Source organism: Lygodium microphyllum, chromosome 14, assembly GCF_053477565.2.
Source record: "Lygodium microphyllum isolate KBCC chromosome 14, Lygodium_microphyllum_v1.1.10, whole genome shotgun sequence".
Lineage (NCBI taxonomy): Eukaryota > Viridiplantae > Streptophyta > Polypodiopsida > Schizaeales > Lygodiaceae > Lygodium > Lygodium microphyllum.
This window is the reverse complement of record NC_141148.1, coordinates 56,661,328-56,685,363: the sequence shown is the minus strand read 5'-3', so window position 1 is coordinate 56,685,363 and position 24,036 is coordinate 56,661,328. Positions and strand designations below refer to the sequence as shown.

Below are 24,036 nucleotides of genomic sequence, written 5' to 3'. Positions count from 1 at the left end.
ACAGGGGGTTCAAATGGAGTTGCTAACTCAAGCACTCACCGAAATAAATAAGCATAGGATGGAGGTTTCCCATTCCATACCTCCTCTGCAACCTAGCAATCAATAGTAGTGCAAGGGAACCTGTTAATCAAATGTATGGTAGTAGTAACTATCTCAGCCCAAAAATGCTATAGTAAGCATGCCTAACTAAGCATACTACAAACTCTCCGAATCATCATGTTTATGCATTCAGTAATACCATTCTACGGAGGGATGTAAGGGGCGATCAATTAACGCTTAATACCTCACGCTTTGCAAAATTGTTCAAAAGCTTTTGAGATATACTTACCCCTATTATCTGACCTTAGGCATTTTAACCTACACCTAGACCAGTTCTCAACAAGAGCAAGCCACCATTGAAAGGTAAACAAGACATCATATTTCTACTTAATAGAGTAAGCCCAAACCTTATGTGCGTAATTATCAATGAATGTGATAAAGTATTTCGCACCACCTAGCGATAAACAGGGCATGGGACCACATAGATCCGAATGAACAAAAGCCAAAGGCACACCCATACGCCTCATACCAAACTTCTTATGCTTACTACGTGTCTACCTACCATATAAACAATTATCACAAGGCTCAAAGCACTTATAGTTTAGGGACAAAAAATATTGCAAATTGATAAACATTTTTATTCCTTTCAAATAAATGTGTCCAAGGCAACGATACCAAAGAGATGCATGTGGAACTGCAACCATAGCCAAAACATTGTCAACTAATCCAAATACAAGCAAAGGATAGAGGATACTAGATTTTCCCACAAGTAATCTACCATGAGGAATCACCAAAAGAGACAACATAACTTGCATCATCCAAGGCACCAGCAAAGATAAGGCTCTTTGTGAGAGCCGATACATGACGTATATCATGAAGAATGAACATGCTGTTTGAACAAAAATGCAATTGGACATTATCAATACCAACTATCTCCAATGGTAGGTCATTACCCAAACAAACAAATCCAATCATCCTACGATAAGAGTAAAACCACTCTCTATGAGGGGTCACATGAATGGAAGCCCTGGAATCAATCGACAAATACTTAAGTATAATACCCACACTAAAGGCAAGGATTGGGCATCTATCACTTGCTATGTAATTAGCCATGAAGGATATCATGAAAGAAAGGAGGTCATGTGAGGAAAAGATTGTATCCCTTATATTGGTATGCCTGCTTTATAATTGTGGTTGTGAACTACTAAGGAAATTTAAAGGATATGTGATTGTTGGATCAACAAGGAATCTACAAAAACAGGATACATGACTGTTGGATTCACATGACTAATGAAGCCATCAACATGCAATTGAACTCGCACCAAGATCCAACAAGAATGTTGGAGTGATTGAGATGAACTCAAAAGGGCAATAACTAACATCCAAGGCCAAGCACATAATTATTGCATCACCTTAAGCGAAGGAGCTTAAAAGGGCTCTAAGTCAATAAATACCTCAACCTATGATAAGGATGTAGAGGTTCGTAATCCCCATTGCCACTATTAGAGATGGATGACCTCGATTACTATTAAGAGGTGGAACAATCTGGAGGGGTCAGGAGATGTTGAGAGGACTATGAGGACTTCATAAAAGTCAAGATCCTTACAAGGATCAAAATAGGAACACAAGATGTGATCTAAATAGGGATTCACGTTAAAGAAGAACATCAAAGGAGGATAAGCTCTACGACAATGAGTAAACCAAGTTGCCCTATTAATGACCTTTACTTGCTAGGATCCAATCGCTCTCGCCTATAGAACCCCTAGGACCATTAAAGAACGTCAAAGGAGAATGAGCTCTATAGCAAGGAGTAAACCAAGGTTGGCCTATTAGTAGCCTTTGCTTGTTAGGATCCAATCACTCTTACTTATAGAACCCTTAGGACCATGAAAAAACCCTTCCAAATTAACTTAAATTGTACCACCAATTGGCTTGGTAAGCACCAAAAAATCAAACTCTCCTTTGTAGGTGACTTGCCAATAAGATTACAAAATAACCCAATGCTACAAACATTTGCACATCTTTGCTTCATCTAAGGCAACAACGCCATAGGGACTCTAATAGACCTATTAGCAACCATCAAGCCAATCAACTTTCATGTGCCATAAGCTAATTGATCCATCCACATGGCATTCCTAGTGGCTTCCATATCCCAATGAAAAAGACCTTTTGCTCTTAACTTACACACCCAAGTACATAGTACATTTATTGATGTTGACTCTCAAATCCTATTGGGTGTATAATTCCTCTAGAAGAAATGCAAACTTTATCTTTAATTAATACAATTGCCCACCAACTGTTTGCTACATGTTATACCTTACATTTTTGTTTACTTCTTGACTGTAACTTTATTTTCATGGAGAACTTATTATGAGATATTGATGTCCATTCCTCTTTACTTGGCCTTCATCATTGTTCTCCAATCAAATTTTTGTCTGGATTAAAACCAGTGGTAAGATCTTATTTGAATCAAAATTATTGCTTAAACATCAAGATCATTGTTTAGCCGGCAGCTGGCTGTTCCAAAACTCCAACATAATTCACTATATACCATCAACATCCCTTAGCTCCGAGGTTTAAGTATAGACATGGCAGGTACATGCTAAGGCTAAGAAAAAATTGATGAGATGTAGGGATGAAAGCATTCTTTTTTATTGTCAATAGTATGTAGGGTATTAATTAATACAAGGGCTGAATGAGATAGATAAACCACCTACCATTACCATTCAACAGTGACTTACTATTTTATACAGTTTCCACTTACCCTCGTATTTTTTTCCATCAAAAATGACAAAAGATCAAACCAATGTCAGGGTTACATGTTCTAACGATAAAAATGGCTTATTAAATGATAGGAATCAATTGGAAATGAGAGGGGTGAAAGCTTCTAATAATATGCTTTTACTAATGGACCAATGAACTTGAATAGATGAAGAGATTTTATTTATTCTTAATCTCTCATAGCAATGGATTCATACCAAAGGACACTGCCTTACCTGCTGATACTAAAGTCATGTGACTGTTAGAAAGGAGAAGAGGGAAGGTGCTTTAAATTATCTTCATCCTGGAAGGTCGAATTGCATCTTGTTTACTCTGGACCCAGAGATGAAAAGCAGCTCACTGGTGTATGCCTCACAAGCTTGATAATGACATGAAAACCTGGGCAAATTATCGGCCAAGCCATGGCGTCAAATGCAGCAGTCACAGACTCACCATATAATCCAACTCTTTGCTAGTAGATGCACTTTCTGTAGGTGGACAAATTTCTTTAAGCTAAGCAGTACAAACGAAGCATTACCCATAATTCATCTACAGGCTTCAATACAAAAGCGAAGCCATCCTTCATCTCGATAATGTGACTTACAAACCATTACACACAGCTTTGGCTGCACAGTTTCTGTAAACCCAGGGGATAAGAATTTAAGGGAACAGCATCACACTCAATATCCAAGCAAGGAGATCTTCAAACTAGACACGTCCATTTCGAAGTTGCTTGACATCTTTGGGTTCTCAAGAGCCAAACATTCTGCAGCACAAATAATGGGTGCAGCAGTTTCAGCTGAGTTAAAAATCTACACCATTTGATAAAATACAACAGTGACCTTTTACATGATTCATCCTGGAATCAAGTTTTGATGCGAACATCAAGCCCCTCCATCAATATTAACCAGTGAAGCTTGCTGGAACCATAGATTAACTGGCAAAACTGATGGAGAGTGTGGCTTGATGATTCAAAAGCAGCTCTCCAGGAGTCCTGAACTTGATTATCTGCAACAGTGAAACAATGGAATTGTCACTCTGTTCAGACCCAGGTAATTCCTTAACTCCTATTGGCTTCCACAATTTTGTGACATCTGTGCAAGGTATTGATACCATAGCACATGTCCAGTAACATAATAGCTGAAAGATGTAAAGGCCATTTGAAATTTCTCCAGTTGTGGTCTGGAACCATAGGTCATGTTTCCTGCTCCCTTTCATAATTCTCCATCACAGACGACAGCCCATGCTCTGTTTCCCCTATCTCCACAATCTCTCCAGTGGACTGTGGCCTTGGTGGCTTCCAACGGCCACTGCTGCTTGGTGGTGGTACATACCTCTTCTCAAAATCCGGAAAATCTGAATTTCCATTGGAACCACCGGGCCAGGGCTTCTGGAAAGGTGCACCCCGATGGTTTTTTCCTTTGTCATTCCGAGATCGCCGTACAGCTTGCTGTATTTGACGTTCGTGCTCTCCTAGTATGTCCTCAAGGTTTGCTGACGGCCGCAACAATGGCCCAGAGAAGTGTATTCGTTCAGCTTGCCCATTGAACCCCTGCACCCACCCTTAGCTTAGCCAATCTGGACTTACCATCAAATTACAGCTTTTCAAAAAGATAAATCCAAAGGAGAGCAAAGAAACAAAGTTAGGAAACAATTACCAGAGCTGGCCGATCACGCTGAACAGACTCTTTTATTTGAAACCCTTCCACCCCCTTTGACTCTGGCCGGTGCACTGTCAAATCTGTGGCGTCAGAGCGGTCATGCTTGTTGCTGTGCTGAAGGCCATCTCCCCCTACGAATTTATCCCGTTGCCTGCTACCAGTCATCTGCTTAGGAAACTCTCCATTGTTCCTAGCAGCCACCAATGTAGAAAGACTAGATAAGTCTGAAGTTTGAGGACCAAAACTTGGCTGTGATTTGTAATCAGGCATGCTCAGACCCTTGGATGAACGTGAGGGGAAACGAGGGGCCATTGATGGATCATCTTCCTTCAGATTTTTCAAGCCAACAGCAGGGTTTGCCACTGGGCCTGGACGACCAGTATGTGGTACATGGCCAGATGTCCCATCTGTTGGACGAGGAGGATCAATAGGGAATCCCACAGCTGAATCCTCTTGCTTGGGGTTAAACTTCTCGCTCTTACTTTTTGCAGCATGTGAGGCCATCCGCCGCTTCTGCAATGGTAACTTACATTAGGTCATAAGATGTAAAGTAACGAATAGAATGCTTTTAGCCACATTTTCAGAAGCATGACACTAGAGAAAGAGATTTACCTGAATGGATACTGCAAGCTCTGCATTAGCATCTGGTGCAGGAACAGCTTTGCTGGAGTGTCCAACTCTTTTGGTAGCATCAGGACCATGCGCTCTTCCTCCAGCTGCTCTTTGCCTGGCAGAATGTCTATAAAGATTAAGATCCAGCAAAGGCAGCAAAACTAAGGTAGTCAAATCTTTATGCGTGTAAGCACCATTTATGACAAGCAGTTGTAGGCATTAAGCAACATTAGCATATTTAAAAACAATTCTTTTTTTTATAATTATTCAGTTCCATCTAAAACTTCTGAAGTTAAAGAAACCCTCATGCAAGACATCTGACATTTAGAGCAACTATAACTGTCCCTTTTGTTTGTGCTTTTGTTTGTTTTAGGTGCTTCCTTTTGTCAGTGCTGTTGTTTGTTTCAGATGAGCACCACACAACTAAAACTGAATGAGAAACCCAGATATCAAAACTGCATAATTCTGGTGACTTGTTTGGTTTACTTAAAACAGTTTATTAAGCACAAATGAATAGAAAGTGCCACTTAACATTGAGCGCATTAAATGCTAAATCAAAGAGCTGGCCTACCTTCGAGCTTCCTCATCTCGTATTTTTGCATCGAACTCCTTACTTGGGGGATATTTGGGAAGACTCGATGGATCACATGCTAAAGGCTTTGTGGTAAAGAACTGTAACAAATTAGAATGCTTAAATCATGGAGTAGATCTTCAGGCTCACACTCCCAACATATTTCACATGTTGTGTGAAACAGTCAACCGTCAGAAATATACAAGTATCGAAAGGAGCATTGCTTACATCACTTTTCAGTGCCGATGCTGCAGTCCCTCTGTCTGCTGGCTCTATAGCAAGCAGAGTCTCAAGTGAAACCAAAGCTGATGGGGGAAAGTCTTTAAAAGTTTCAGAAATGCACCTCTTATAAGGCTGTTTTGGCTTGAAAATAGTGGCATGTGGAAGTTTTGACTTCTTCCAATATTCTTCAGATGGAGAGCCACAAAGCTTGAATATTTTGTGCAACTGTTCCACCTGCAGAAGTGATAGCTCATCTGTTTAATAAAGTTCCAAGTCCTGCAGGTTACAGAAGGTGAAAATGTCATAGGAAGATGTAGAATATTAACCTCAGTTCGTCCAGGCATTATGGGCTTTCCAGCCAGTAACTCTGCTAGGATGCACCCTGTGCTCCACAGATCTACAGCAACTCCATACTCAGTAGCCCCCAACAGAAGTTCAGGCGGACGATACCACAATGTGACAACACGACTGGTCAAAGGTTGCTTTTGATCCGGATGGAAAAATGTGGCAAGACCAAAGTCAGCAATCTTCAAAATCCCACCATTGTCAATAAGCAGATTGGATCCCTTTATATCACGGTGAAGGACTCCACGACTATGGCAGTGATCAAGACCTCTGAGCAGTTGCTGCAAGTAGCATTTTACCTGTTTGTCCACAGCTAAACTTTCTCAGTTAAGTAAAAGTCTATATTGTGACAGCTGACTGAACCCTAAGCGACAAGCATATCCAACAGCACACAAAAAACGTCATACTAAGATGTGCACATTCATAAGCATTTAGATACATTGACAGCTTGAGTTCATCAAGCTCAGTAAGCTTTGTGATCCAAGAGAGTAGCCTCCTGAAGAACAGGGAATTCTGTTTTGTTTTAGATGTTAGCAACTGATGAACCCTACGTACTGGTCTTTGCATAATCAGTCTTGTTTCATCAAAGAGCCACATGACAGGCCTAAGTGAAAATAAATTTATGTTCATAGGCAAGAAATTGTTTTCTGAAGAATCATGGAGGAAGCAGATATGTGGAGTCTTGATTGAGATGTCAAAAATCAACTTACTTCCAAGGTTGAGTTTCTTAAGTATAATTCTCCAGTACAAATGAAAAAAGATCTAGAAAAATGCCAAGGTAATAAGAAGCTCAGATGCATAAATTAATTGTTTGTGAGTAACACACGCTTAACTGCTTGAAACAACCTCAAATAATCAAGGTATCATTATGTGTTTGAACTATGGTAGACCAGGCTAGAACACAGCATGATTCTGCATATCAATCTCCATCCTTGACTTACCTGTGGCTCAGTGAATGATGTCCCTGGAGAAGCAGCAAGCCCAGCCAGATCATGCTCCATGTATTCAAATACCAGATAAAGGCTGCATGACATCCTTGATGTAACTAATCCTTCGAGCTTAATAATGTTTGGATGGTCAAGGCGACGCAAAACTTGAATCTCTCTAGCCATAAATCTAACACTTTCAGGTTCTAAATTGTCAAATCTGACTTTCTTAAGTGCAACTATCTTCCCAGTCTCTAAATCACGTGCCTTATAGACATTGCTATATGTTCCTTGGCCAATCTGCACAGAAATACCAAAAAGACCACAGATCAAACTTCATTACATGGAAAAAAACAATATTAATTTTTCTGCACATTTTTTCTCTGAGATAAGAGACACTGGCATTTTTCCTATGTTTTAGATAGGATGGCCACACTAATGGCCAAAAAACAGTACTTTCACACTGAAAGAAGCAGTTTGTTCTCTCATCTATCATAGTTACATTTGAACCCTATTTGCAAAATCAATTGAGGTACACCAGATTTATAAGTATATCATTTACCTGTTTGAACCTTTACATAGGTCTACTGCTGTCTGACAACTTTCACAGTAAAAGAACCATCGGCACATTCATCATTGATTCCAAAAAGGAATAGAGAGCCCTGATAGTAACAGTTAGGTTTTTCTTTACCTCTGATTTTCCCAGGAATTTGACATATCCAGAGGAACATTAAAAAAGTAGTGCAGTATGTCTGCTGAGAAATCAACCATTAAAAGCCGATTAAAGTAGCCTCCCTTTGTCTAGGAGTAGTGCAACCCAAATAAGCTATTCAATCTAGAATTTCAGAGCTGAGTGATCAATATTCTTCCTTTCTATACTGTATTCCTAATATTCTGCCTGTGCAACTGAGAACCATTCATTAAACCCTAGGCATGTGTGATGCATAATCTAGGCCCAACCTGTGAACACTAGGTGCATTGCATAATAAGGAATGACCAATGTGTAATTAATGGTAAGTACTATATTTTGTTTATTTTACAGAGTACTTTTGAACAAGTTTTGAGCAAATTTAAGAAGTCTTGATAGCCTCCCTGATCTAATAAGAAGCACAAGATTCGAATGGAGAAACATTACCTTGGGTCAATGCTCAGCGAGAGAGAGAAAGAGAGAGAGAGAGATTTCTGGAAATGTCGCATCCACTATGCAAGAATGATGAATGAGAAGCAAATGCCTAAGGTACTTCAGTAATACACCCTAAGATTCTAGATTGAAAAGCTAGAAGGTAAAAAGTGCCAGCAGATAAGGGAGCATTTACACCAAAACTCAAGAACACAATATTGGGTTAACAGTCAAAAGAGGCCCCAGCTAGCTTGCCTTTTCTTTAGAGCCAGAGTGCTGTGATGATTTCCTCTTGTATTTATTGTTTGGCTGCAAATGCCAAATTATCCATCCTCAAGCTGTTAACCATAGGCTGCTCTTCTTGCAATAGCAAAGATAGCAACTTATCGAAAGAGTATAGATTTGCATTAGCCTTTGCTTGCTTTCTCCTTGAAATCCTTCATCCAAGCAACGCATGTATCCACAGTGATCTATCTCGAGCTGCTTACACAAATAGGCAACACATGCCTCATGCACCTAATAGAGAGAAGCAAGTACCTCCTATGCTTGTTTGGTCAGTGTGCACAACTGGATATGTGGAATGACTTGCTTCTTAAATGACAACGCAATCCAAGTATGTGCCTTGGCATCTTTTCCATCCCATCTCAACTGATCAACAATGGGAGGAGCACCAACAGCTAGAGCAAATAACCCTCTAGTGACAAAAGATAAACTAGATGAACTTGCATTTGCTTGAACCACTAGGCTTGCTGGCCTAACTTCAATACCCAATATATGACCCCGCAATTGATTTGCAACAAGTAAATGACACATCATATATGCTTTGGTAGTTAGTGCAATTCGACTTATTAGTGTCACCAAACAAATTTAGTGAGTCATTTTGAGCTGCCCTTTTTTGCTCTGGATGACGGATAAATCCAATCAGCTACTATATAAAAACGTTCTGTGGGTGCAGCACAAAAGAAATGCACTTCAAAACGCAAAAACTCAACAAATTTCGGCTGAAATGAAGATGTCAAAGCTGAATGTAGAAAAGGATGCTGCCTATATGATACAAAACTACTTCCAATGTCTCAAAATGTCCCTTGTAATGCTGAATTCTGGCCTTGGCATCAATGAATTCCTGCAAAATTCACAAATGCACCAAATTTATTCATTCAAAGTTCAAGGAATTTGAGCTCAAATTTGGAAATCACCAAATGTTTAGTAGAATTTGCAAATAGCCCAAATTTCTCCAATGTGAATGTTGATAACAAAAGGCCCGAAATTTCGGATGCCAATCCAACTGTTGATGGACGGTAGGCTGAATGGTGGTGCTGGCAACATTGGAGGAAGAGCAAGGCTGCTTTGTGGAAGCAACTACAATGGGATAGCCGATAGGTACTAATTGAAGAAAGTGAAGTTGCAAAACCGTGTAACTGGGTGGCTGTTACAAGCAGGTGTCAGGGGTGGCAATGCAATGCTGGTAGACTTGAGGCAACTACTAATGGAGGTGGCTTGTGTGGAGAGCTCAACTAAGGAGCTACTAAAGAGAGGGTCGGTTGAGGTGGAGAGCCCAATCAAGGAGCTACTTAACAAAGTGTAAAGGAAGGTGGAGCTTGAAGCTCAATGGCATTGGTGCTAACAACACAACAGCTCACAAGCTAAATGGTGGCGATACCAATGGCTTTGATGCGATGTTGGCAACACGCACACAATGAACAATTAACAACAAGAGCATGAGAGATTGCTACAAATGACACATTCATCATGTGAGAATGATAAGTGATGCAACTCCTAAGCCACTATAGTACTACACCCCAAGAGAGTGTTTGCACAAAGGGGAGGAACCCTTCTTCAGCTAGAAGGTAAAAAGTGCCCATGGACGAGGGAGTATTCACACTAGAACAACTAGAGGATCAAGATTAATGTAACACCTTGCCAAGTGGCCGAATGCTTTATAGGAAGCACCCATTCTTCTCGCAAGAAAGGACAGCTTCTAAAAATTGACCATCAAAAGCAAAAATTTGTTGTCTAGGATGGACAAACTTATAAACCAAGTCTATGGCACAAATAAAATTCACCAAGACCAATCTAAGGTTCCCAAGGATGTCCTAATGGTCATCTTTCAAGAATAGCATTCGTCTTTATCAATTTTCAATTTAGCATTTAAGGTAACCAACACTCATGCAACTTGCCAACAAATGACCAATGGCTTATTTTGTCCATCTTTAGGAAGTGGATAGTTGTTTTCCTCAATATTGCTCATTTGTAAATTAGTATTTACATCAAAGAACACACGTGGCACTTGCCTCTCATGTTACATTTTTCTAAGGCCAAAAGAGTTGTATGTAAAACTATCAAAGCATGAATTTTAATACAAAGTTGTATTCGAATATGTCATCTCAATTAATGGCATTTGAATTGAATGGCCCAAGATGAAGTAGTACTCGAATGGTCTACTCCATAAACCACTTGGCAAAACAAAGTCATTCTTTTAGTTCCTTTCAAAAGTTCATTGAATGCCACGCTAAACTTATCGAGCTCTTGACAAGTTCTCTTAAGGTTGAGATATTGGGCACCCTATTTAAGAAAATGAGCTTTTAGCTATCATTCGTATGCAACTCCAACATTGTTACCTATACTACACCAATTTCACATTTGAGCTTATTACCACTCATGCTGAAATTTCAACGCCAAGGTAAACTCATACTTTATTTTTTCAAAATGTTAAATCCTGACTAACTTTTATCTTTATCCAAAGAGGCATTGCCAAAAAATCCTCACTTTGATAAGATTAAGCAACTAATCCAAGGCAAAACCCCTTGCTCAAAGAACATTGGCAAACCAAATGACCAAACCTAGCTCCCCAAAGGAGATGTTACAAACCCTATTACAAGTCAATTACCATATAAACAAGGCAAGTACATGTACTTGTTACACGAGAGAATATCCCCAAGTAAATTTTATGCAAGTCAAGATGCATTGATGCACTAAACAAGTGTCCACAATGTCAAAAAAGTCGGACAATAAAAATTGGTTGGGTTACAAGTCAATTACCATATAAACAAGGCAAGTACATGTACTTGTTACGCGAGAGAATATCCCCAAGCAAATTTTATGCAAGTCAAGATGCATTGATGCACTAAACAAGTGTCCACAATGTCAAAAAAGTCGGACAACAAAAATCGGTTGGGAGGATTTTTACAACCTATACAAACCATTAATCTGAAGTGGATATCGTTGATTGAAACTGATTTAGTTATATTCATAGGTTTCAAGGTATGGTTGCCCCCTACTAATAAAGGTCACTATATGACCTTGGTTGTGGGAGGCAACTAGACAAAGATGGTTGTTAGTATTCCAACCAGAGAAACATTAACAACCATACATTTGCAAGCAATCTTCCATAAGGAGCACATGTTGCATCCATAAAACTCGCCAGTTAATTTAATTAGGAGGATGAGCTTCCGTAGATTAAGATTGCTTAAAACACTACCAAGCACTCCCTCACAACATATAGCATACTCATGTGACTTAAGGACAAAATATATCATTCCCAATGTGCAAGAAACTTCACAATCACTACAAAAAGCATAGAAACACCATAGGGTTGAGATGCATCGACGTTAATCAACAACGTACTCATGAGTCATCAAGAGCCCTAAAAGGGCTTATGGGTGTACTTGAAGATATCACAAGACTCCAACATCTCGTGTAGTAGCAAGTCTTGGTATGGGGACCATTCCAAATTACCAATAAGATAAGTGTGCAAATCCTACCAATACAATTTATTTTCAGCTAAGCAAGTTCATCCTCTATTTGTTATAAGCCATTCAAGAGAGTGTTGGGGTAAGGTGAGCAAATTATCTTGATCAAGGATGCCATTGCATCTGAAGGACACACTTATTCTAGTCAAATCCCAATTTACTTTTGAAGTTGACTATAGAACAAAACAATCTTGACAAGAGTGCATAGTTAAGTGAGAGAACTACTAGGAGACAAAGGCAACATGGGAATTAGTAAGCTTGATTGAGAGTCACTCTCCTGACTTTGTCCTTGAGCATATTGTTGTTGAGGATAGCAATCCATCATAGGAGGGAAGAGATACATACTTGACATCCAACATGGGTACCTACAAAATTGAACAATAAAGCATGAATGCATCCTAAAGGCTAGAGCAATTAAGGAGTCCTACAAAAGGACTCTTTTGTCCAATCTTAGGAGATTCCGGGCCTAATTGTAGTCTTATTCAAATATCAAGATAGTTGTGCCAATAGTATGGGACAGCGATCCTTATGTTAGGAACCTGGCATGTTATGTTATTAGTTAGGGGTGAGCTCATATTGGCTCTACGGTTGCTAATTGGGACTCAAGAGATAAGCTTGATGCCCACCTTTCAATGTTTCTATATTATGCTACTATAGTTTGCATTGTGCTACGAGTACATGTTGGTCCTATATCATCATTCATGTCTTACACAAATGGTCTTATATGATTCCTAGTCATCCACTTGTTAATGAGTAGAATGTTATCCTTTGCATATTCAAGAAAATCTCACAATCCCTTCAAGTTTAAGGATTTTCTCCTATGCATCCATTCAACTTTCTAATTAAGCACTTGTTTGTGCATAAAGATAATTTCTTTGTATATTCAATAAAATTTCACGATCCATTTAAGTTGAAGGGTTTCCTTCAATACTTCAGCGATAAAATTACTCCTAGAATCCTAGTGTCTTCAAGAAATCTTCCCATTTACAAGCTTTTCTGTTTATCGTATATAATTTGTTTTGAATCAATAACTCCTTCCAACTCTTTCAATATTGTTGGATCTCATATAGTGGCTCATATGGTGGATCACTGTAAATTTGGTGCACCATGCTTTTGAAGAGTTTGTAGCTTTCGGTAAAGCAGTTTCACCAATCTCCAACTCCAACTGATTGCTCATCTTTGTGACACATGAGTCCATCAATCTCCGTCCAAGCAATCTACAGACTGTCAGGCACAGCTATGCAATCAGCTGAGTCACAAACTAATAATGAAAACTCTTCAATGTTTTCTCTCAACTTCCAACAAAGTAGTTTCAGTAATCTGCTTGCTGATCTTTAGAAAACATGGGTCTATTGATCTTCAATCAGGTAATGTGTGCCCCATGCTGCAGAAAATACACTGCTACTATGGGGCATTCCCATGTTGTCCTCCAACATATCACTGACATCAACCATATATTACTTTCAGTTCTGCCACACTGCACTTGACAATGAACATTGCCAAACAAACCCCTAAATGTAAGACCATCAAAAAGTCACAACAGTAATAAAGAGGATGATAAAAAAGACCAGATGGGTCTGTTGATCTTCAACCAGGCAATGTGTGCCCCATGGTGCAGAAAATACACTGCTACTATGGGGCAATCCCATGTTGTCCTCCAACATATCACTGACATCAACCATATATTACTTTCAGTTCTGCCACACTGAACAAACCCCTAAATGTAAGACCATCAAAAAGTCACAACAGTAATAGAGAGGATGATAAAAAAGACCAGATGGGTCTATTGATCTTCAACCAGGCAATGTGTGCCCCATGCTGCAGAAAATACACTGCTACTATGGGGCAATCCCATGTTGTCCTCCAACATATCACTGACATCAACCATATATTACTTTCAGTTCTGCCACACTGCACTTGACAATGAACATTGCCAAACAAACCCCTAAATGTAGGATCAAATTGCCACAACAGTAATAGAGAGGATGATAAAAAAGACCACATCACTAGAACAGTTACAGAGATGGATAACAGCGGCCTGACTCTGCTAGGCTTAGGACCCAAACATCAACCTCTGCTCAAAAAAGCCAGAAGCAGATAGTTACAAAAAGCATGACACCATCTGTCGGCTCTACGTTTCCCACTTAACAAAAGAAAGAAAACAGAGAAAAAGGACACACTTGGAAGAATGCTCACTTTGTCTAGTTTCTCGAAAGAGTCTGCTCTTCTGGGGATCCAGCCTTTTATAGCTTCCCCAGCAACTGCAGAAAGCCATGCAGGCCAACCAGCAGCTACCTGCTCACCTTCGATATGATTAGGGGGGTTACTCAGCCTGGGGTTCGGCTGCACTGGCATCCACTGCTTCTCTCTCCTTTCATCAACCGAGATGACCTCAGTGATCACACTGCCATTAGCTTTAAAGCTCTCTCTTTCCTTTCCAACATTTCCGACCTCGGCATGGTTCAACCTGGCGGATGCAGAGAGCCTCCTCTTGAATCCATGAACTCTGTCTTTCTGGATGTCCACATCGTCTTGCGCAGCAGCCTCCTTGGCGCAAATGCAGCCCATCCCTGAGCTACCCTGAGGTTCCTTAACAATGGAGGATCAAAGTTTGCATGTTCTGCTCCACTGCTGTCATCTGGGAGGCTAATGGAACAAGCACTGGTTGTGCTGCATTCTAAGTGCTGAACCCTAATCTGTTCACCAATGCAGTTAAGATCCTGCGGAAAGAAGTGTGACCGAAGCGATATCCGCTGTACTAAGTGTGCACACACTTCAAGATGCCCGCGCTGTTGCAGCAGAAGAGCGTGAAAGACGACAGGAGAGCTCTGAGTTCCTCCGAGCAGGACTCGTCTTTGTTACGGAGAAAAAGCTTCGTTCTGTACAAAAGCAGGCGGACGGAAGGCCTTGAGAGGGAAGGAAGGTGGGACACGCAGGCAAAAGAGCAAGATTTGGCTACAAGGGGACTGCACTAGGGAACAGGGGAAACAGAGTAAGTAAATAGCACTCTTCTGGACGAGGGCAGGGGAGTGGCTGAGTAAAGAGACTCGCTTAGGGAGCTGCTCTCTCTCTCTCTCTCTCTCTCTCTCTCTCTCTCTCTTTGCGTTATGCTCTTTGATTGAAATGTTCAGCAAAACAGGGCCATGGCCAGTCGAGGAGAGACGCACTCTCTCTCTTGGAGGGGGTTTGGGGGCAGAGCACCTTTGCTCTGCCTCCTAAGCAGAAGAGAAAAGAGCCAGCTTAGCTAGTCTAATTGGGAGCAGGAGGAGAGCAGGTGTTGTACAGTACCCCACCCCCACCCCACTGCATAAGATGCCTAGGTATGTGTATGTGCATGTATGTGGGAAAAGAGGGATGGGGGGCTGTGGATTCTATGTGGGCTATGCGGCTCGTTATCACCCATGGCCGGCAAGACGGGGGTCCCTGGACCGGGATGGGTCTCGCGGCTCGCCCTTCTTCTTATCACTCCCTCCATGCTTGGAACTTGCAGTAACCTTATGCAACCTTCCCCTCTTCACGCTTATACCCTTTTAAAATGCACAACAAGCATTTCCAAGGGCAAATTAATAGGCGAGAAGAAAATTATAATGCTTGATTTGTGTCTTATTAATATCTGTGTTTTCGTGAGAGAGAGAGATTTACAGTCTACAGCAAGCAAGCAACATGTTAGAGGAGAGTATACAACCTGCTTACCTTTAGTAATGTACGTCTTACCTTTAAGACACCCCATACATTGCATACATGGGAAATTATTTTGTGGGTTTAAACAATCTCAAGCATTACTTGGAAGGGACTTTAGAAAACCCATGTTTGCTAACTCTCACATGCATTCTACTTGCTCTACATATGTTGCCAATTTTAGTTGCCTTCTTGCTATCCATGACTAGAGGCCTAAACATCTTCTAGATAATGTTGGTTTTTTTTGTATCCATGTCTTTATTCATTCGTTCTATAGAATATATTTTATAATTGTGTGGGTTTTAAGTGATGATATAGATGATTGTGTACGCCTCACACTCGAGATAAATGAAGTATGTATATGTGCAGATGGCTATGTGTGATGGTGTATCTATTCTTACCCTATCACCACCCCAAGTTTCTATAGATGGCTACATGTGATGGTGTATTTATTATTACCCCTAACACCACCCTAAGTTTTGTACCTTACATAAGATAATGCGTCACAAATAACCATGTGTCCTTCCACATTCATACACCACCAAAATACTTGCTCAAAGGGGGAAGTGTCCATGAGAATTTGGAAGCAAATATGATTGTTGGTAAGTTGAACCTTTGCTTGCATTAGAAAGAGAAAGCACCTATGATGGTATTAGCAAGAGAAAGCATTCTAACAAAGGATGCTTTCACAACTTGAGTTATGCAACAATACAAATATGCTAATGTGGATAGTAAAGTATTTTGCAAGTCTCAACCAATGTTTACATGCTTATTATCTATGTGTGTGTGTGTGTGTGTGTGTGTGTGTGTGTGTGTGTGTGTGTGTGAGAGAGAGAGAGAGAGAGAGTCAAAAGATTTTGGGCACATACATATAGCCTATCAAATGCTAACATACCGTAGCATGCTCGCTAAGGCTATATTGAGCTAACATATGAGTGGTTCCCTACCACCAAATGCTCCATATTAGAAGACAAAAAGGAAGAAATATAATGTGGCTACATATTTGTTTCCTTAACAATAGACTTTCAACCTTTGACACTTCCATGTGTAAGTAAATGGGCACATATGTTTACATACTCATGTGGTTATGGAGTTCAATTTTATTGTTTATTATAATCCAACAATGTTCCCATTGAATTTGAACTTGGAAATTCAAAGTGATTTGTTTTGTCTAAACTTGATACCATGTTGCATGGTGCCCATTTTTATGTTTGCATGGATAGGAAAGTGAGAAATGTATGTGGATAATGTATGACTTGAAATGCTATCATGTTATAATACAACATCACTTAATGCATGAGGCACTCTCCAATTTCATTCAAGAGGTTTGTGGATTGATTGAGTTAAGTAGCCTCAAATGAAACATGTGACTAGTCGAAATTGAGGTGCATCTAGCATGGCATGAGAGAGGTGTCTATTTGAATAATTAGATGTTCATATAGTGTGGTTCTAATGCGAAATGTTATCCATGTAATAACTTCTTAATGCTTGATTGAAGTTATTCTAAAATGCACGATATTATATGTGTGGTTTCTTCTAATAGCTTTTGTGTGATTTAATGTGCAAACCATAAAACCAATTCAATGACTAAGCCATAAAACAAAAATATAATAATTATGTATGAATCCTCTTACTACATGAAGCATGTATTAGGTCGCAACTTTGAACCCTAGTGTGACCACTGGGAGAACATCAATGCAAAGTGCTGGGAGAATCTAGGTGCTAAGCACCTCCTTGTCTTTTTTTAAGTGCAAAACTTCAATGTATCAATATTGAAGAAAATATTTAAAGCCTTACAAAAAGGAAGCACTTGGAAAATCTAGGTGCTAAGCGCCTAGTTTTTTTTTTTAAGTGCAAAATTTCAATGTATCAATATTGAAGTAAATATTTAAAGCCTTATAAAAAGGAGATCAAGCTCTTTTGGAGCTTCTTAGCTTTATAATGATGGCCTTACAATCTGAGTCTTCTGACTTTACCTTCAAGAGCCCCAAGAGCTCATAGCAAAATTTAATCATAAGGACCTGAAATAATTGCAAACTTTCCCATTATATATTGTAAACTATTTCTACTTTCCTAGCTCTTCATAAACGCCATAGCTCTAATAATTTGTCATGGTTCAAACATGATAGGCAACATTCTACACTTCCATGTTCTTGTTGACAATGAAGATGGTTGAAGTAGATAGATCCAACTGAGTCAACTTCTTCCACACTTGGGTTCTCGATGGAGACTGATCAGGTGCATAGATAAATATCACCACAACATACATACCCTCGTAGCCAATCTTGATGGTAAGAAAATTTCGAGAGCCACCACACGCAACAAGGGTGGGCTTTAGAACATGCTGATAGTAGTACCTCCTTATTGAGCATCCACAAAGACTTGAGAATATTTTAAGCTAATAGGAAAATTAGCACCACATTTAACCTCCTACAAGGCAATAAGTTTCATCAATCCTCATATTTTCTATTAGATCAATCACATCAACCCGTTTGGGATCTCCCCTTTTCCCTTGTACATTCAAATACAAAAGCCCTAGCTTTTTCATGAATAAACTAAGCATTAGAATCCAATTCCCACTAAGAGGGATAATAATGGCTTGTTTATGCCTTGCCAACTTCTTGAGCAAAGAGGTATCTCCAATCTTGAGTTTTGAAGTCTTAGCTTGATGCAAATTTGTATTGCCAAATTAACTAGGTGGAGAATTTTATTTGTCAAGAGTTGACCATGCCTATCAAACTATTTTGCCTTGCCCCTTCACTTGTGAGGACTCTTATTAGGTTTCTCTACACCAAATGAAGAGGAAGACTCTTTTCCTTTCTCAAGAGTTGAAGCAATTTTTTGTGTTTTGTGCCACTCTTATTCTTTAGGCTTCTCTTCTTTCTTCTCTCCCCCTTTGGATTGCTCACATGTCTTTTTAGGATAGTTTCTTACAACATGGTCATTTTCCTAGGACACAGGGCAAGAGTTTGGGAAAGGAGAGAATTTAATTGCACACATCACCTCAATGCCTACAATATCACCAATTCAAGAACTTCTAGAGGCTCCATATACCTATCCCAAAAGCATACATGCTTTCATATCTCCTTACAAGAAAACAAGAAGAGAGGGAACATACAAGACCTTCCCCACTGAAGGTGCAATGGTTCTAATCTCTCCTTTCAAAAGTGTGTGCAAGCATAGGAAAGACACCCAAACTAGACATTTCAAAAGGAAAACACCTTCAAAAACCCTATCGACCACGGTCAACAATGCACCAACTCCCCCCTAAAGACCACAAAGCAAATTAATAGCCATTCTCTCTCTTTTACCAAACCCATTAGCACTTGATAAAAGCCTCAATCCACAAATCAATATTTAACAACAGCGAATTGTGCTTGAAAGGCCCCAAAAACCATTTAGGAAACTTTCCTCTAATTGTATTTTCCATATGAAATACATGAACACCCCAAAGTGGCATTGTCAATATACTCATTACACATATTTTCCATAGACAAGGTGTTTCGAGCTTTGTGATCCCACTTATCATCTCCAAGAGCTTGCATTTTAGCAACACTAATGCTATTAAGATCATTGACCATAGCTTACACATCTTCGATCTTCTTCATCATAAGACGGTGTGCAAATTTTTGATGCAAAAAACCATCGCACAAAACATCCAAGCCAACAAAATACTTCTTGTGAGAAATGGTGGAAGGAATCAAAGGGCTCTCTTTCAAAAAAATTGAGTTACACTTAGAGACCAAAAAGGAAACAAAAATGTAGACCATTCTCCAATCATCTTTCTTTTTGCTCCTTTTCCTCCAATGGTGTCGGAGGGGTTATTGTCGAAAGGTCGAATCCACCGGGGATCAGAAGTAGAAGAAAGTAGAGATAGGAGATGGAAGAGAAGATAGAGAATACCCAAGTGGTAAACACTACAAAGACAATTAACAATGAATTGAATCAATATGTATTGAAAGAACCTGGAATCTTCACACTACTTAGAAGCAATCTCCAAGCATTACATCTCTTGGAGCTTCTTCATAGAACAAAACATGCATAAAAATTACAGCTCCTTCTCTGCTGGTAGGAACCCAAATCTGATGGCTCCGTTGGCTCCGAAAGGGGGGTAAAACCCGAGGACGCCTATTCATGGATCTCCCAAATCACTCCTTCTTCTTCTTTCAGTTCAATCTGTAGTTTTTAGCCTGTTTACAGCTATTGCGACACACGCAATTTCGTCCATCTGTCTTTTTTATGAAAAATCTCCTAATTGGCTGAAAAAGCAACTTGCTTTTTGCATGCCATCCTAATCTAGAATCTTTTCTAACTTTTTCAGATTTTTACAATAAATAATATCAAATATAGGCTAAAATTATCCAAAAATTTAGTATTTTTGGATAATCCATGCAACTCACACTAATACTAATGACTCAGATCACATTGACTCTTTTGATTAATAAGAAATCGGATGATGATGCATTCCATACTTTTTCACACTATGTCCTCATAACATCATGACAACGGTTAACCTAGAAATGCACATAAAAGTGAAACCTTTCCAGGGGTATTGGTGTAATCTTACAAGGGGGTCATTGCCCTATTGGCCCTTACCCTAGCTTTTGAATGGTTCTTTTTGCATAAGGCAAGAATCTCCTACTACAGCTCCTCAAATGCTATTATTCCTAGATTTCCAAATCCTTATTTCATATTTCTCAGCAATATCTCCTTAACCTCCTTTTATAGAAAACATACCAGAGCTCAACATCATAGACCATACCCTCTTTAGCCCACGCTTCCAAGTTTTCAATGATGCATGGGGAAAGGAACCTCTCAAATCCATCGTAGTTTTCAAAAAATGCATTCATTATTTGCACCATAAGCCACATTAATCATCCATGCTTTATGCCAATGAATAGATACAATGGAAACTGTTAGAATTTCTTTTTACATAAGAGAAGTAAATTAAATTATATTTTGCAAACTTCCTATTGAATGGTTGGATAACAATAAGAAAATGTAAGGAAAATCTAGAAGGCTCAAAGACTTAAGAGCTCTTAACATTTAGCTCATACTCAATCAAGTAATGTGATTGAATAATTAAATACTGCTTTATAGTAGCTCATTTTCTAAATAAAGGGTATCCACAAACTATATTCTTACCATAAGATCGATATCAAGTGGCAAAAGTTTGATTGCAATCATTCTCTACTATATAGATAGAAAGAGAACTTTTATGAATATCATGTGGACAATCCCTTCCCAATTATAGTTTTGAGAGACAATTGTAAAGGAGCAAAAACAAAGATGAATAAGACAAAATAAGGCATCGGTATGTAAGAGCATTGATTAAAAAAGGATTGTGAAAAATAATAAATAATAAGGAAAGTATCAATGAGAAGAGGGACAATTACAACCATCCTTTTGTAAGAAAATTAAGGCACTAAAAACCTTGGAAAATCCTACAAAAGCATTGTCCAAAATATCTAAATGCATTACTAATTACCTCACAACCAAACAACGTAGTTGCCCATAAAAAAGTATCAAAACATGAATAAGTTAACGGGATACATGTTGATTTGTAGTGTTAGAATTGATTTACAATCACACATTCTAAGCATGTGATAAAATTGTGTTAAATTAGGTGTATCCCTTTCTCCCATTACAATGATGGATCATTGCTACAACATGGTGTAAAATGTGAGAGAAAAAGGACTTTTGGCACCTTTATGAAGGAATTTCATCTCTTTAAGCATAGGAGAGGCTCTCCTCTCAATGGAGAATACATTATCAATATAATGTGATGTTTCAAGCATACATTATAAGCATCTAGCATGTGGTATACACATTCTCATTATTGATAACATGATAGGGCATGCTAAGCTCATTTGACAATAAGTATCTCAAGAAGTAATTTATCATTTTGCTACTTGTCTTGATCAATATCCTAATAGGCTTCACGATCTTAACATTGATATGAATCCACTAAGAAATTTTGAAGTTTTTCTCTATAACCTGCAACTTTACTAACAATATCAATATCATGGTGACATAGCATGTTGTCAAGTCATGAAAGCACCAAATTTCAATGGTGATCTTGAAATGGATTATCTCCACTTAAAATTTTTAGTCCCCTTTCAAGTTTCCCTAGGCCATGACAGTGTTATGTGTGGATGATAAATTCAAGGAATAAAGAACAAATACTAATTTTGACCATTTGAGCATAAAGCATGTGCAAATTGCAGCAACACAGTATGCAAGTAGCCAAAAGGAGCTTGACGATGGGTAATAATCAACCTAAGCTTGGAAGGTAATGCTCTTCCTAATTGTGATAAGGTTTAGCTCTTTGAGTAACATGAAGCATGAGGTGGATAAGCAAAATTTGGAAATGTAGAGAGGTATCACATCATCCTCATCATCATCATCATCCTCATCCTCCTTGTCCCCTTGCCCCCTCTCTCTCTCTCTCTCTCTCTCTCTCTCTCTCTCTCTCTCTCTCTCTCTCTCTCTCTCTCTCTCTCTCTCTCTCTCTCTCTCTCTCTCTCTCTCTCTCTCTCTCTCTCTCTCTCTCTCTCTACGCACACGCACATAGAGGCATTAGCACATATAAATATGCAAATGGCCTCTCTATGGTTTCTCTATCATAAAGACCTGATCAAGGGAAAGTTAATTTCACTTCTCTTTCCTTGATTTGCTAATAATCTTAACAATCTAGGGGGGTGTGTGTGTGCACGTGCATATGTGTATCATGCATGTTTGCACATGCACAAGTGCAAACCCCCCCCCCCCCCCCGCCCCCCACACACACACACAAAGAGCATATGGTGGTGTGAACCACATCTGGTCAAAGTTCGGTATTTAAAGATGCAGCAAATCATACAATTCTAGAACATAAGTGTGTTCTTTTTTCTTTTTGTAATCATCTATAGTCAATGTTATACTCACTCCCATGAAAGCATTTTTCTTGTGTTCATCAAGTCTTTTTAGAATTTATTTGGATCTACACAATGTGTACATGCCACATGCTTTTTACTAGAGATAGCAAATCACATTTGAGAATCTAAAGGAGAATATGCATTTTATTCGCATATCAAACTCCACCTGTGAAACAAAGTCAAAAAATTCATTTTGTAAGCACACGTTAAGCCAAGTTTTCTAGTAGACAATGTTTGCAACTTTAGTAATAAGTAGCTATATGATAAATGATAGTAGGTAAATGTTAAGCTTTGGATTTTAGCATAAAATTTGTTCCCAAAGGTTTCCAACAAACATGTCAAGTCCATTGTTTCCAAAGTTTATGAAATCTAATTTATTCAAGTCTTTATAGTTATATATTAATATATGTCAAGTTTTCTAGCCATTACTATAAATGAATGAGCATCCAAAAAATTTAAACAAGAGTTTCACAATGCCCTATGATAATGATGGTAAGTTTGAGGCAAATTTCTATTGTCCAAGGAATAATGCTCTCAACTTTAAGTTTGAAAAGGAGAGATTTATTTTGTAAGATAGATTAGGCTCCATCCAACACTTTCTAGGAGCTTCACATATTTCAAGAAAATCTTTAAGGAAAGAAAATAGCTTTAATTTGTACTTATGTCAATTTCCAGAAGAGAGAGTATGATTGAAGACCAAGTATTCAAAGTGTCTATGAGGAATATGAAGCTAGATGTGTCACATCATCTCTCCTACTTCACAGATTTAGGACTCTTCTTCACAAACTTGGCAAGAAGCAAATAAGAATGTGCAAAGTGGCATGTCTTTGTGCTTCAAAAGCCTTAGGTAACATGCAAACACAAGGCCTCATTATGGGCTCCTCAACACATGGTCAGGCATAAGGCTTGGAATATTTGTTACTCAAAGGTTTGTTGATTGAGATCTTGAATGGTTGTCCATAGTCAAAACATACATTCCTTTGCTTAAAGAATGACTTTTTCTCATTTAAAGTATTAAAAACCTAACCATTTAAATGCATTCATATGATCAAAGCATAGACATCTTTATCATGCATAGATAACACTTTTTAAATAGTGATAATGCCACATTGTTAAATGAAAGGTAGGATTGATGCATGGCACTTCCTTTTTATAAAATAATCTCACATATTTCAAATGGATCTTCATATAGAGGATTAGAAAGGAACATAGTACTCAGGCATGAAAGCACTACAAATTAGATACAAAATAGACAATTTCATTGGCATCAAATTTTGCATGTTCAAAATTCTTCATGTATAAATCATCTAAATGATTCACTCAAATAGCATAAAAATTTGCATGCTCAAAATATTAATCTATAAATCATTTGAATGATTCATTTGTGGAAGATCCTTATGAAAGAAGCCCCCATTGACATTGCCCTTTTACAATGC

General features: G+C 38.8%; 1 protein-coding gene across 1 annotated transcript; it reads right to left on the bottom strand.

The window, feature by feature from the left end:
- Window positions 1-2,998: 2,998 nt before the first annotated feature.
- On the bottom strand, window positions 2,999-15,413 carry LOC148025617 (putative serine/threonine-protein kinase At1g54610). The gene is made up of 8 exons (XM_087692826.1): window positions 14,202-15,413; window positions 7,152-7,436; window positions 6,192-6,509; window positions 5,872-6,099; window positions 5,644-5,744; window positions 5,073-5,187; window positions 4,458-4,973; window positions 2,999-4,351 (listed from the first exon to the last, which is right to left on the bottom strand). Exons 1-8 carry the CDS (start codon window positions 14,571-14,573, stop codon window positions 3,995-3,997), a joined length of 2,292 nt encoding a protein of 763 aa, XP_087548952.1. The 5' UTR covers window positions 14,574-15,413; the 3' UTR covers window positions 2,999-3,994.
- Window positions 15,414-24,036: the final 8,623 nt, after the last annotated feature.

What these genes read in the sequence shown, in the direction of transcription:
- LOC148025617 (XM_087692826.1), bottom strand. Translation starts at nt 14,573, where the DNA reads ATGGGCTGCATTTGCGCCAAGGAGGCTGCTGCGCAAGACGATGTGGAC. An exon ending in TAATGCCTGGACGAACTGAG is followed by an intron (nt 6,100 to 6,191) that starts GTTAATATTCTA and finishes TCACTTCTGCAG; the next exon opens with GTGGAACAGTTGCACAAAAT. An exon ending in CGAGATGAGGAAGCTCGAAG is followed by an intron (nt 5,188 to 5,643) that starts GTAGGCCAGCTC and finishes ACATTCTGCCAG; the next exon opens with GCAAAGAGCAGCTGGAGGAA.